The 15,176-nt window shown below is 41.7% G+C and overlaps 1 protein-coding gene across 1 annotated transcript in view; it reads left to right on the forward strand.

Moving 5' to 3' along the window:
- aopep (aminopeptidase O (putative)) overlaps positions 1 to 15,176 on the forward strand; it is an 85,805-nt gene that overhangs the window by 4,414 nt on the left and 66,215 nt on the right. Inside the window, exons 4-6 of the mRNA XM_059336501.1 lie at positions 237 to 489; positions 1,305 to 1,518; positions 2,035 to 2,159. Of these exons, the coding sequence (XP_059192484.1) occupies positions 237 to 489; positions 1,305 to 1,518; positions 2,035 to 2,159 (592 nt within the window). The remainder of the gene's footprint in view (positions 1 to 236; positions 490 to 1,304; positions 1,519 to 2,034; positions 2,160 to 15,176) is intronic.

Here is a 15,176-nt window from a genome sequence, read left to right on the forward strand (position 1 = left end):
AAATTGTGCTCTGACCATGCAATTACAAAAAAAACCCGACATGGACCACTTAAGGCGAAATAGCAACATGTCCGATGAACCCAACATCAGTCTGAAAAGTGAAGTGAAACAATTTGCAATTCACTACAAGTTTTCCCTTCATTTCTCACTCTATGCTCTCTGCCTTATATCCTCTCTGTTTCCCTACCTTTGACACTTTCATACTTTCTCTCTTCCCTTCCCTCTACTCTCTGCAGGCTCCTTAATCTGGAATTACTACGTCACTATGCCCATGCCTGCCTCCACCTTCACCTTGGCTGTGGGCCACTGGCACCAAGTCACAGCAGAAATTCCCCCAGTGTTGGAAAAAGGGGTGAGGGACAGGACAGACTGGTGCGAGGAAGCCAAACTTGAGGCAAGACCTGGGGAATGGACCGAGTCTGACCTTATGTCTGGACTTGGAACCTCCGTCAGTGAAGTAGTAAAGGGCTCTCCAGTCAAGACTGGCAGGTATTTTATTATGTTACTGTGTTCTTTTCTTCTTGCAAGACCTCCCCCTGTCCAGACTGCTATTAACCCAAGTCTGGCCCTTCAACATTCCATGGTAAAACTTTCCTGTCGTCATACCAAAAATGGTGCAGGTGAAGTTAGGGTGATGGATAGGGTGCAGCACTCAATCAGCTTTTTATGACAAGTACATTAAGGCTTGTACCATAGTACATTGAGTTCAGTGGCCAGCAGAAATTATCATTGGAGACCAAAATAAATAAAGCTGACATATATTGTACAGTGGTACAGGATATAGAGTGCAGGCCGGGGCATTAGAGAGGGCTGGCTTTCTTTGGGCCGGGCAGGGCTGGGCCGGGGTCTCCTTCTCCACCGGCCAGCAGGTTGGCAGATCTGCCAGTGGTTTCCAGTAATCCTCCTCCTCCCCTCATGGTTTTCCTCCAGCAGTAGCCCAGCTGTAGCCTGCTGCAGGCCCCAGGAATCTCCCGCTACAAGGAAAGCCTTTATTTTCAGTGAATGGCTGGAAGGAAAGTTGGATGACGCTTGAAACCTTTGGAACGGTTCTGATGCCGAGGATGGAGTTAGTGCTGGATATTGGATTTAGACTGAATGAGATTGCATGTCAGCACCTAGATATTTTTGGGATCACTGTGGTTTGCCTTTGTGAAGTATATATTCCATATTTCCACTGCTTTCATTTCCATGCCTAGAGAGATGGGACATTGTGCCGTATTGGTATTATATCAAAAAGAAAATTCATGAAATGTGCTTTATTAACCTTGGGTTAAACTTTTCTCCCCCGTTTTAATCTGCTACAGCGGAGACCAGACCACCCGCTCAGACTCTGCATTCTGTTACTCTTCCCTTGAGGACGATGGCCCCTCTGTAACAGATTATTCAGGCATGGTGGATGACGGCATCTCTTGTTCCCATGGCGACTACCCTTGCCGATTTACTGAGCAGGCGGCTAGGTCCCAGCGGGTGATTCCACACCGTGTGTTTGGCCCCGTCTGCTTGCTACAGAAGGCCCAGGTGCAGTTTTGACAAAAAACCACTGATACATGAACTAATTATATTTTATACGATTAAAAGAGACAGTTAGCATCAGTTAATGTTTGTGTCATTATGCTAGCGGTTTTCACTGCCATCTCCTGGCAGAATGGTAGAAGTATTAGACAGTTTTTCCCTGAGGACCACATAAAACATTCCTCATCCTCTAAATCGGATCACATTTCAAAGGCTTTTGCCAGTTCAGTCAGTTCTGAGCTGATGATGTTTCTTAGATTGAGTTACAAAACATCTTCAAGAACACACAAGTGCAGTTCACTTTGACTTGATGCTTCCAGATATTCTCCGACCTGGAACACATACTGTATAACCATCATAGACATACACAATACGTATGTGAAAGAGCAAATACGCTTCTACCCAAAAGCTACTGTATATCCTACCCATCTGTATCAACACGCACACATCTGCTTCAAGTTAAACTTACAATTGTAGTCATCAGTTGTTTTGAGAAACTTGTTGCCCTCCTTCCTTTTGCAGACAGGAGTCCTCAAGCTTTTGCCTCGATGTTTGGCTGCAGCCCACGCCGTTCTGGGGGTCCATCCCTTTCCTCGCCTTGATGTTCTTATCGTCCCTGCGGGGTTCTCCAGTCTGGGCATGGCCAGGTAATGACACCAAGGTCTTTGAAAATCTGAATTGGGCAAAACGCTGGAAAGAACAAAGAGTAAGCAAGTTAAGACGACAGATACAACTAGTTTAACAGTTTAAAATGTGTGTGAAGTAGATAACTTTCAGAGGTATTTTGCCTATAAGGTAAAGAAAAAGCTGATTTTTTAATCCTACAACAACTGATTTTTTTGGTGGCTGCAGAAACAACCTGTGAACAAAGCACTCTCATATTGTCATTTTTAAAAAGTGACAATCTTGAAGATTTTTATTTAAATAAATGTCTGCTAAGTCACCATCTATCACCGAAGACAAAGATTATTAACCAAGGGCCCACCCTTGCATTTACAGTAATAGACACACCTAAGAATTGGGTGTCTCTGGCGACATTGTGCTGAAAAAACACAAGCCGCGTATACCCAGCAGTGGTTGGTCTGCCAGAGAGGACCTAATGCAACAGCCTGGCACTTCAAATAACTTGTGTGGGAAGTGGCATACTGTTTTTTCCAGTCTCTGCTAGCATTTTGAGTAAATAGTTACCAAAGAGAAAGAAATAAAAGAGCTCAGATGATGAAACTTTTAAAACAAGTTACATTCAGAAACACATTGCTTATTACCATGGATGCCGCCAAACAGTCTGAAACAGAGACCTTTGAGATTATAACTCTGAGTTGATATGACAGACGGTTGCCTTTTTACACATCCAGCAGATAAAGGTTCCAAACACCAAACTCAAACCAGATTCATTTGGAGTTTGGTGTTTGTAACCATTTGATTAACTTAGTCTTAGTCCAAACTTCCTTCTCCCTTTGGCTCTGTTTTGGTCTCCAAACACTTTTCAGGGGGAAAAACGGCTCTTAAGCTGCTAAATGCTCCAGTATTTTTACCAGCTAGTAGGTAAATGAGGCTGTTTACTGATTTGTGCTTAGGAGTTTGTGTATACAGTTGGTTCTTTGAGCTTTGTTCACTGAAAGAACTGCCTGCTGCTTCTGGAAATTATGTTGATGAGAGCTTTGAGAGTGAATAAAAGTTACAGGCGGTAAAGGCAAAAAATAATGAGCTGAAAGATGCTAAAACGCTCCGTAAAGGTGATTGCAAGGGTGCTAATTATCTATGTACTCTAAGCAACATCTTTCACTGTCAGTATTAAATATACGCAGGTTTAAAGTTCTGAAGTCATTGTGTAGCATTTCTACTGTATTCTGCTGTCATTTTAAGGCACTTTTTTTTTCACAATAATTTGTTGTAAAGTCGTAAAAAAAACAGAACATCAAAGATTTGCCACAACAATTTTGTCCTTTATCCTGCTGCTTCTGCTTTAGTTTTTGGGTTGCATGATTAATGACACACTTCACATTTCCAAACCCGCTCACTCTGTCTTAATCGTCTTTGTGGGGATCTTCCACACTGGAATCCTTTACTGAATTAAAAAGTCCAACTCCTTCCAAACTCTGTTCAGTCACTTGTCATCCCGCCTTTTCCCTCAACATAACCACTTTCAACATAGGCCTGTATGAGCTGCGAGCATGTCTGGCCTGCTTAGATGTGAGGATGTGTTTCAGTTGTGAGTTTCAGACCAAATGCTGCCACTATTCATTTTTTTTTTCAGCATTAATATACTCAAGCAGCACTAGACCGAAGCCAGACAAAACGTAAACACATAAAAGTTGGCTGAGAAGGAATCTTCTCTGGGCCTTACTTAAACCTTTTTTCCATACACAATCCCTGTCTTCTTTCATTGTCCCGTCATCAAGCCACTACTTTTCATTACTCCATTCCTTCATCCTTTTCTCAAAACACTACTCCTCCCTTTCCTCATCCTGTTTCAAGAACTCATCACTTCTTTGTTCCTCTATCCCTTTTTCCATCTGAAACAGCCCTCACATCTCTTAACCTGCTCACACGTTTTTACGTTTTAGCCATAAAATTAACTCTCTCAGACAAGTTTACACTGTATATCCTCCACCCCCTCCTCCAAACATAACATGGTTCTTCTTTCTTCTTTAATTCCCCCAAACCCTGACCCTCTCGGTGAAAGAGGCGGCTAACCTCTGCTCGGCACGGCTTCATTGACTCAGCAAGGCAGTCAATAGTCTGCTGTGTTGTATCTTTATTTTTTTTACCAGCAGAGATTTGAGGTGGTCTGCAGGCTCTCTGCTTCCCACCAGACCTATGTGTATTTATGTATGTATGTTTGTGTGCAGTTTTAGTGGAGGTCTGGGGGCAGATGGGTGGGCGCAAAGCCACAGGATGACAGATTCATTGTCCTGCGCACTATAGATAATTCTGTTCTATGTTTTTCTTTGTTCCATCTGTAGCTACTGTCCCCTCCACTCATTTTCCACATCCATCCCCCTGTTATTACTTTACTCTCCGCTGTTTTCTGTTATCCTTCTATCTAGGGATACGATTTATCAGCCAAACATCTGTGTTGGTCTATATTCACCTTGTTGACCGAGTCTGCCTATTAACAAATAAGATGACATTCACCGATGGCAGTGGCTAATATTTATCTGTTGTGTTGCATCAGTTTTGCCATGGCTAAATGTTGTATTGGTTATTTGGGAGCTCGTATACCCAGGTGCTGATTTGGAGAAGAAGCCACAGGCTGGATACAACTCTAGCGTGAAGTAAAATATTTTTTATATATTTTCTATTTATGAATTTGAATGATTGAATTTGTGCTCATTCAAATGATAATGTAATATAAGGCTGAATTACGTTAAAACAGTAAAGCATAATTTTTTTAGATGAAATATTTTCCCTGGCACAAAAGTGGGAATAAACCAAACAAAACAACAAAAAACATCTGTATCAACCTAAAATTTCCCAATCGGTATGTCCCATCTTCTATCCTAAAATAAGTAGTGTCTTTCCTCTGTCACTTCTTCCCCCTTCAAAGTCTCTTATTTCCCTCCTTCCATTTCCTGACTTTCTGTATCTCTCTTTGCCCTCATAATACCTCTAAATCTTCAAGCCCCCTGTGTTTGCCGTCCTTCTCTGTCCTCTCCACTTCTCTGTACGGTTGATCACTCTTCAGTCTGGCCTCCAGCATTTTACAATAGTGATAGTTTCCCAGGAAATCAAGTTTTATATTTTCTCTGCAATATAGTACTTTCAGCAGGCATATGGCATGCCTGTACATATGACTGAAAGCCAGCCGGTAGCCATATGACTGAAGTTAAAATTGGAAATTGAAGCAAAATAAAGCCCATCAATGACTGGCCTTTTTAGAAATGTGTTGATAAAGTAAACTGATTAGGGTGGTCAGTGAACGTTGTCCCAGTGTCTGCGGTCTGCAACCACAGTCTCTCTCTCTCTCTCTCTCTCTCTCTCTCTCTCTCTCTCTCTCTCTCTCTCTCACTCTCTCTCTCTCTCTCTCTGTTTCTCTCTCTCTCTCCCTCTCTCTCTCTCTGTCTGCCTTTTTCCTCTCCCCTGGCGGCCTCCCTGGAGAAAACTGCCGCAGACAGGATATGAGCTCATACCTGAATATGCATTCAGCGTGAATTTCTGACGTTACAGCCAAGAGTGGTCTCAATAACAGATATTTTGAAGGACAGAGGGCGACAAGAGGGTCACTGTCTGGACCTAGTTCTCAACTCCGCATACTTATTTTGACTACTTTTGCCAAAGTACAGAGTGCTCTTTGATCTACGGGAAATCTTTCCTCTCATCTTGTGAAAATCTGTCTCCCTGCTGTATTTATTTTGAACGGACATCAAGTGCTAACACAGAGGCTGTTCTGCTGCGGCTGTTGCCCGGCGGATGTTTTCTTTCCTTTACGAAGATAGCTCCCAGGCACTTATCCTTGTTGCTCTGGCTGCTTAGACCCCAGTTAGCTGCAGATGACAGAGAAGAGATTTAGGGCCTTCATTAAGCTTCAGACAGCACCTGCACTGACTCCCTATAAAACTCAGCATGGATCTCAACCCAATGTCAACTCACTGCAGCCTCCCCCTCAGCGCGGGTGGTTCGGTCCTGCATGCCTCCCCACTTACCACAGGGTTGTGCCATAAGGAGGCGGTGAGGTCAACCAAAATGGAACCGTAGATTGAGATGGAGATGAGAGAGAGATGAAGAGGGTAAAGGCGGGGTTCACGACAGGCAAGCGGACCCCCAGGATGTGGGAGAGGATGTGTGGATTATTCCCAGCAACAAAAGCCATTAGCCCCTGGAAGGACTTCAGAGACTGGCGCTATTTAATCTAGAGATTGGGAGGTATGTGGGCCCCAGTGCTTGGGATCAAGCCAAGCGCAGTTTTTGTGCAGTGCCCCAGTGGAAACAGCAGGAGCGGAGGGGCTATGGGATAGGGAGCTGTAGCAAGGAGGCATAAAGCTGTTATAGTGTGATACAGAGAAGGGAGGGCAGAGGCGAAACAGGGGAGAATTTACAGTGCATGAAGTTTTTATTCTGAGATACGGAGAGGGAGGGCAGGAAACCGAAGATTAAAGAGTCAAGTAAGGGCAGGTCTGCATTCAAGGGCTGTGCCGCGTACACTGTGCACCCACAGCCCACGGCTTTCTGATGCACACACACATGCATACGCACAAACACAGGGTACTAGGCTTACTCAAACGTAGCCTCCAGGGGATGAAGCCAGTGAGCAGTTCATAGGATTTAACATATTCAATTTTATTTTATTTTATGTAACAATGAGAGAATCTTATATTTTAACATAATCCTCGTGTTCTACTTTGGCTCAAAGAGTTCACAAACAGTTATCAACAGATGCATATTATTAGCCTGCAGTGGGGCATACTGTAAATGCTAAATAAATTATATCTTCTTTCTCTTTTTGGCCATTTCCTTCTGTTCCTATGACAAACCAGGCTAAGAGAGTGAAATATAGAAGCACTGCCGTGTGTCCTCTGTCCATGCTATTAGTAAAACCTTCAAGACAACGAGGAGATGATAAGGGAGAGGAAGAAAAATACAGTATGGTCAAACATTGATAGAGGAGCATGGATGAGGGATCAAGAGGTGTCTGAGATAAGAGAAAACAAAACACAGGATGAAAGAGTTGCTGTTAGTGAGCATCATTGAGGAATACCTTCTAAGTTTCTTTAATTTCCAGTTCACATTAAAAAGCCCATTGTCCTGAGTGATTGAAAGAGGTGGAGATGCGGTAAACCAAAGCTCTAATGGATGGACCTCCCACTGTTTCCTGAACAATAATAAAGTGTGGTTTGTGTCTATATTGACATGTGTGGCTTATAATAATAATAATTATTATTATTATTATTATTTCATGTCTAAGATTATTTTACGCTTAAAATTTGAACTGAATTTCAGAACACACACACACACACACACACACACACACACTGAACACAAATGTTAAATAAGGCTAAATAAAACTGATTATTTAAGGAAATATACAATAAAAATATAGTGCACTGTATGAAAGCAATAGTATATACATTATACATAACATAACATAAAATGATAATAAAAAGAACATAAAAAAAGAACAATACTAGCCTGGGACTTGAATATGATAGGCAAAGGAAAAGGTTTATGTAAATAAGTAATGACTTAAAAAAAGACTAATCATAAAATAAACGCAGGTTATGAAAAACTGTACATTCAAATTCTAATTATTCACACATTTATATCCAAAAACTTTTCAGGGCCCCCCTGGCAGAGTGCCATGGACCCGTAGTGGTTCCCAGACCTTACTTTGAGCATCAATGCATTAGCTCATGTTATAGTTTTTTCTTCTTTTTTTATTTTTTTTTATTTGGATGTGTAATCTCCTCATTACATCTCGACCACGTCATTTGGGTCCATCTGGGAGTGACAGGAAGGGCACAGCATTTCCTCTGGCTCTTTGAAGCTGTGCTCTGTGTGTCCCAAAGTGCTGGCCGGACTTGTAGGACTTATCCAAGATCATTGGGTTTGCAGTGTGCCCAAATGAAGACATGTCTGACGTCCCTGAGAGAGCGGTGGTTTCCCCGCATTTTGTTGGGAGTGGTGAAACGGGCCTTTTTAGGAGTGTGGGTGATGTGGGCTTTGTTTTGCTTCACTGTGGACAGGCTGATTCCTGTGCTTGTGTTTGCATGAATGCGTGTATTGTTCAAATGAGGGTGTAAGGATGTGTGTTTGGAGCGATGGGATGACGTCAGAGGAATGCTAAACAGATCATTTATCATTGCCTGTTGTCTGCTTTGTCTTCTGCAGTGGGGAAATTAACACATTAACACAAGTTAATGTGTTTTTCATGTTTGGGTCATCCTTATGTTACAGCTGTAATTGCAGATAGAGACATAATCTTTTGTTGTTTGGGGTTTCTTTGGGACAAGGGAAGAGAGGGCCGCCCCGCACCACTTGATGGCGGGCTCTGATAAACCCACACATACATACTTAAGCTCTCTCAACACGTCTCATTGCACTTTTATTAGCAGCTTCCATTATAATCGTTGTTTTTTCCAAGCAGAAATGTGTTATTCTTGTGCAGAATAACACAAACACATTGCACAAACAGGCTTCTTGCAAACATGTTTATTGCCAAAATAGTTTTTATACTTCTCCCACTGTACACATAATTTCCTCTGATAATACATTTCTCATCCTCCTGCTTTGTTTTATTCCTTTTTACACAATTCTCCCCTCGGGGGGTGGCTGGCTGAAGAAATAGGGAGAAAAAGGATCAAGTTGTTAAACTGCTTGTTCCTTTTGCAGTACAGCCAAACTAGGCAGCCATATAACTGTCACAGGCACTAGGTAAAAATTATGACTGGTGTATACCTCTTGACCTCTCTAAGTGGCACTGGAGGATTTTCAGCCTGACTTCAGTTGACTGCATTGTTTGTTTATGAGCTAGCAGGAAGTTACATTGGCCATTGGTCCCCGTTGGGAGGAAGCAGGGAGCTGGAGGGAGTTAGTACCCTGCAGGGTAATCCCCCGTTGCCCTGGAACTCTTTAGTGTACCACCTGAGTTCTTTTTAATCTTTAATAGGAACAGACCAGTTTTTTTGTATGTTTTACCCCATTAAATAGAAATCACATATTCTTCACATGACTATTTCCCAAAGCATACCACATTTCTTTTTAAGTCATTGGTTTTTATTAATTTCAATATAGCAGAAATTATTGTTGCATGACGTTATTCCCACATTTTAAAGCACCTGCAGGAGAAGGTATTTATGTCAGACTTGCTTCCAAACACCAACCTTTTTATTGCAAGAAACCAACCAAACATTATAGTTTTCAGAACATTTGTTTATTGTTAATAGAACTGGCTCTAAATATTCGACTATTCCGATATTTGCTTGTTTATTATTATTTATTTTTTAAATTTGGGACTTGGATATTTGTTGTTTTTCTTCAAAACCTTAGAATAACCGAATCCTTTAAAATTAATGACTTTGATGAAACCAAATGACTGTAACGGAGTAAAGCAGCACTTTCTACTGTGAGAAATCACTGATAAAGTTTTCAAGTAAAACTACTCAGTTTAACTTGTTCCAGCTGGAATATGATCCTAAATTTGTGAGAAATGAACATCAGCAACCAAGAATACAGGTTTCTCAATGCTCGCATGTAGCTACATGATGTAGCTGTGTATGTAATGTAACCATTGAAAAAAACAAGCTTTCAGAGGTTTTTGCTCACAGGGATTGCTTCTACATATGTTTACCCCATTTTTGACACATATGCCATGTTTGATATGAAAACTGTAACATTATATACAGTACTGTGCAGGTCTTAGGCAGATGTGAAAAATACCTACAAGAACTGATGCTGGTTTGAAGGCAAATGGTGATTTGATTTTAGATTTTTCTTCTGTTCACTCATTTTGCAATTTGATAATTGATAAAAAGAAACTATTAACATTTCTAATTTCTGCCTAAAACTTTTGCATAGTTCTGTATATGTCAGAAAAGACGAGATGGTAATCTTAACCTGCACCGGTTTCTAACATGAGTCTCACTCTTTTGCCTCATTGGCCATGATTCACCATCTATTTGCACCTCCTGCCTCCTTCGTGACCTGTGTCGTTCCCTTTTTCTCTCTTCTTCCTTACCCCATTTCTTTCGCAGTCCTCCCACTGCTTGTCCTCCCCTCGTCCTTCTGATGTCTCAGTGGATTTCTTGCCTTTCTGCTCTCCTCTCCAGTTTGATCTGTGAAGTAACCCTAGAAGTGTGCGACACAGACCTGCTCTTTCAGGAGGCAGTTGGGGGGGTTCAGGGCAAAAAGGGCGGGATGTGGGGGGTCGTATTTTTTTGGCACAGGAGACAGCTGTTAATCAAATAGTCAAGGATGAGATGTTTCTTTCTTCCCACCTTGAGAGGATCTCCCTCTCTCTGTCACCATACAAAAGAGAGTTGAAAAGGCAGCTCTGCATGCCTGCACCTGGACAGAAGGAGAGGGAGTGTCCTGTGCACACTTTTAAAGTGATTGTATGTAGTTAAGATTTTTAGGGGAGCTTTATTTCTCTTTCTCTACAGTTCCTCGTAGAGAAAGCGTTGGCCATCATCTTTTGCTTCCTCGTCACTTTTTCTTGGTCAGACCTTCTTCTGTGCTCTTAATGAAGATAGCAGCGTCCAGTTAAGCAAGTGTTTTGTTATTGCAGGAACATTCCTTTCTGGTTATCTTGGGCCTCTCAACTTCCCTTCTCTATCTGCAGTATAGGTTTACCTGCTCTCCTACAGTACCTTCTCACAACTGGAGGCCACCTTTTAACCCTTTCTCTGCTTGACAGGAAAGCGTTATACAATTTGTCATGAGCACCTTCAGGAATAATCAGAAAACAATTCATGTGTGATAGATTTTACATTTTATATTCATAAGTGGATGTATTTGCAGCAGTGCTCAAAATTATACCCATCATCACACGTGCTGTTTGTTCCCAGGTGCCATATATGCTTCCATTGTCATGAGTGGTTGATGAGTGATGGTGCGTTGCTTTGAACTGCCCTCCGATGTGAACCTGCTGGCAACAGCTGGCCGATAGTACTGCATTTAACAGTAACACAGACACACTGTGCCATAACTCTGGATTAAAGGCTGTGGCAAGACAGGCCTGTCACTGCACACCCATTCTGCTAACTAATGGATGAGTCCACAGGACCCATTCCCAGGAGTGATGGATGGGTCCATTGTATGGCGTAGGGGACGTTGCTGCTGCTCTTGGTGTGCATCCTGGGGCGTGTGTGTGTGTGTGATAGTGGAACCTAGAGGCTAGGGGTAATTTCATTTGTCTGCGCAAAGCCAGACGGCTTAATGTCCGTGGGACCTCTGCGCTGAACCGGCCAAAATGAGATATTTGAAACAAAGTGCTGTGAAATGCTTGGTGGTAATGCTCCCCATGTCTGGGTTTGCTTTTAGCCTTGGGGAGAGAGCTGTTCTCCAAGCTGGTCTACCAGTTGCTTTTGCAAAAGGATGTTTTTAGCCACACTGGCATGGCTCTATGGATGGCAGTGTTGGTCTGTCTGTTGCTCAATCCACCAGATCCAGACTGAAATATCATATAGTCATGTAACTAATATATCGATTGTCATGTAATTTTGTGCAGACATTGAAGGCCTTATTCCATCATTGGGCAAAAATTCCATAATAAGCTTTCAGCTTTGTTATTCAAGTGTTCTGAGGGACCAGACTGCTGCACCTCCACTCCTCCATTGACTTTGGCCAATCACAGAAAGTTTCAGAGATGGGGCGTTCCTGTTTGTTGTTTTACAAATGCAGAATTGTGTACACGTTCCTTAATTCAGCACAACTGCCTACAATGCAAAGCAACCCAAAAGAAGGAAGACAGCTTTATCAAAAAGAGACTCTGACTATTTACGTGTGTCAATATAAGCAAAATTGAGAAATGTTGCTAATATTTTAGCTTTCTCCTACCTAAAGCCTAATGCTCACAGCTGTGACTAATTCATGTTTATGTTTATGCAGCTAGCTAAACCTCAAATCACAGAATGTCATCTCAAAGAGCTTTACAAAATGCAATGCAAATGGGGCAGTTACTCATAAAATTGTTGTATAAATGAATAAATCATAGGGATCGTGATCCAGATGATTGAAATTATGTTGGTGATCACCTGTTTTCTGTAGTGCCACCCATGTGTCATTTTCATGGAATTTGTTAGCAATAATAGAACAACTTGAGAATATTGTCATCCTTATCTTATCTTTACTGTCACATTGTACGGGCTGCATTCCTCCTGCAGTATTAATACCTGTTGATTATTCTTGTACCTTTTTACAGTGATCGCTTATTTTTATATATATATATATATATATATATATATATATATATATATATATTTTTTTTTTTTTTTTTTTTTTTTTTTTATTATTTATTATTACATTTTTTTTATTATTATTTTTTTTTTTAATTAACTATTGTGATATTGTGTATGTATGTTGTTGCAAAAGTATTTACATCAAACACCTTCAACCCACGCTGTATTCGTCAGCTGCAGCTTTTTGTCTGACAGGCAGACAGGCTGGCCAGGTGGTAGCCTGAAACCTCTGTATTGGAGACAGCTCTGCTCACTGGCTAATTTCACTTCGATCTCGCCTTCATCCATCTTTCCATTCTGTCAAACACTTCTTATATAGCCCCGCAGTACTGAGCGGTCTCACTTTCCATCTCCTCACTGTCTCATTCTCTCATGTTACATAAGAGAGAGAAAAATTAGTCTATTTATTACCCTACAGGCAAGAAAATGACTAAAATTATAATCCTGCAAAATAGATTTGCGCTGTCTTTTTCATTGAGGCGCGAGTGGAAGCCAAAAGAGTGTTCTGAGTGCTGTGTGATGAGTGATGGGGTTTGCATGCAAATAGCTGCGGTGATACAGGAATGTGGGTTATGTCACATAAATGTCATGTCGACATCTCCCTTAGGCTGACTGACAGGGGCTTGTTGTAGCCAGATGAACTCATGCATCACCGCATTAGCGCTCATTAAAACATTGTGTACGCCCCTTTGTAATAATTCCATGCAATTGTATTGTTTTAAGATAGGACTGTGAAACATTTAATATATAGGATTTTGATTGTGATACTTTGTGTCTGTGGGGCAGTTCTAGGGATGTCAATGTTAACCACCAAGAATATTTCTGACAGGGGGTGCTGAAGCTCAGTGTGGGACATTTCCTCCAGAGAGGCAATTGTCAAATGTAAATTGGCTTCAGTTTAGTAGTAGTGTTGGACTATGTTGTACCACATTAGGAACAAGAACTGACCACTGCTTCTGAACTTGTGGTACTGTAGAGGCAGCGGGATTCAAACACCTACTGTTTGATCGGTACCTCGAGCCCAAGTACGTTATACCATTGAAAGCTACTGTGACTAACCGCGCTGATAACAGTTTGAGGAGAGGGATGACCTTAAACTCAAGCTATTCAGGGCAGACAAACTAATCTGACCACAAACTGCTGAACAGCTCTCACAAGCGAAAGCTTCAACACAACACAACAAACAATTTGTTTTTAGAAATTCAGTGTTTCCCAGGGTGCCACGCACAGAGAGCATATATAGAGCTAAACTACAGAAAGATATCTCACTGTTATTAAAAAAAAGAGTCCATACTGTTTTAAATCTGTGCTCCAGTATCCTGAACACACACACACACACACACACACACACACACACACACAAACACACACACACACACACATACACACTCAAGAACATTCCTCTGGCGTGACATCAGTTTTTGGGCTCTGCACTAAACATGGAACAAACTGCACTGTGGATTGTTTTACTGTTCAGAGATCAAATGGATCAGACATCTGCTATCACTTCCCAGCTGATACGGATTCAAAGTAGATTTGCTTAAAGTATGCGGGTGTGTGCGTGGATGTGCATGTCGATGCCTGTGAGTCTCTGCTGGTTTATGTGGGTGCTCTCTTATGACTGCACCTTATACATAAAGGTGCAATAACTATATATCTGTGTGTGTATACACAGACATTCTTGACCTCATCAGGCTGTGACCCACATGGATCCCCTCCGTGTGATTAATCTTGACCTGCTTAGAGCCAGCTGTCTATATATGCATGAATGGGCTTTCAAGATTAAGCACTTGACAACAAGTAGAGACTACAGACTAACCTTGAAACCTGCCACTTATTTCTTATGTGCCGGCACTACAAAGCCTCATTTTCTCCAGTCTTGGGCAGCAGAGTCGCCTTCTTGTTCCTGATGACCTCTGATATCTTTTCTGCTATTTATTTTCAGTCTCTGATGCGATGCAGTGTATGTGGGTGGGGCGGCTCTCCGGGGGCCCCGGCCTGGCCCCCGTTCATGTGATCAGGCCCTACATGGAGTGGCATTTGGCCTGGCCCTGTGGGGCCCCGTCTGGGAGCAGAGAGCTGATCTGCAGCCAGCCTGGAATGCCAGACATTTGAAGTCAGACTTGTTAAAAAAGACCGAAGGCTGGTAGGAGTTTCGTCAAATAGGCTCCTGTGTCTAAAATAGCCCACAGACTTTGTCCGAGAGGGAGGGAAAAGAGACAAAGCTTCTTCCCGTAAGCTGACATTAGGAAAGGCCAGCTCTCCAACCTTTGCTTGAATAGAAAAGAATAGACAGAGTTTAGTTTTCTAGGGCTGTGTATTGACAAGAATCTGGCATTACGATACATATCATATCGGGGTTATGATTCAATATGCTTCAATATATTGCTGTAAACAAGGCAATATATTATGATTTTTAAATCTAATTTTTGAAGAAATATATACCCAACCATATTCATGAAATCTGAGTAAAATATTACATTTTTATGCAATCAGAACAGTGGAACTGCATTTGCATTTTTCAGTCTCTGTAACATCCAACATCATGCAGGGATTTTGAAAATCAATACAGTATCACAAAAAATAACATCACAATACTCTTTTCTTTTGTGCTGCTCTCCTCTATATCCTTACCTGTCTGTCATTGTGTCTTAAAAGTGCGCACATAACTGCATTCCCATACAGAAACACACAAACAAACAATGTGTGAAATTCCACCAGCGATGCTGTAACAGCATCTGTGCCGAACTGGTTCAACAGTTATCACAC

Source organism: Centropristis striata, chromosome 7 (genome assembly GCF_030273125.1).
Source record: "Centropristis striata isolate RG_2023a ecotype Rhode Island chromosome 7, C.striata_1.0, whole genome shotgun sequence".
In the NCBI taxonomy this organism is placed as follows: domain Eukaryota; kingdom Metazoa; phylum Chordata; class Actinopteri; order Perciformes; family Serranidae; genus Centropristis; species Centropristis striata.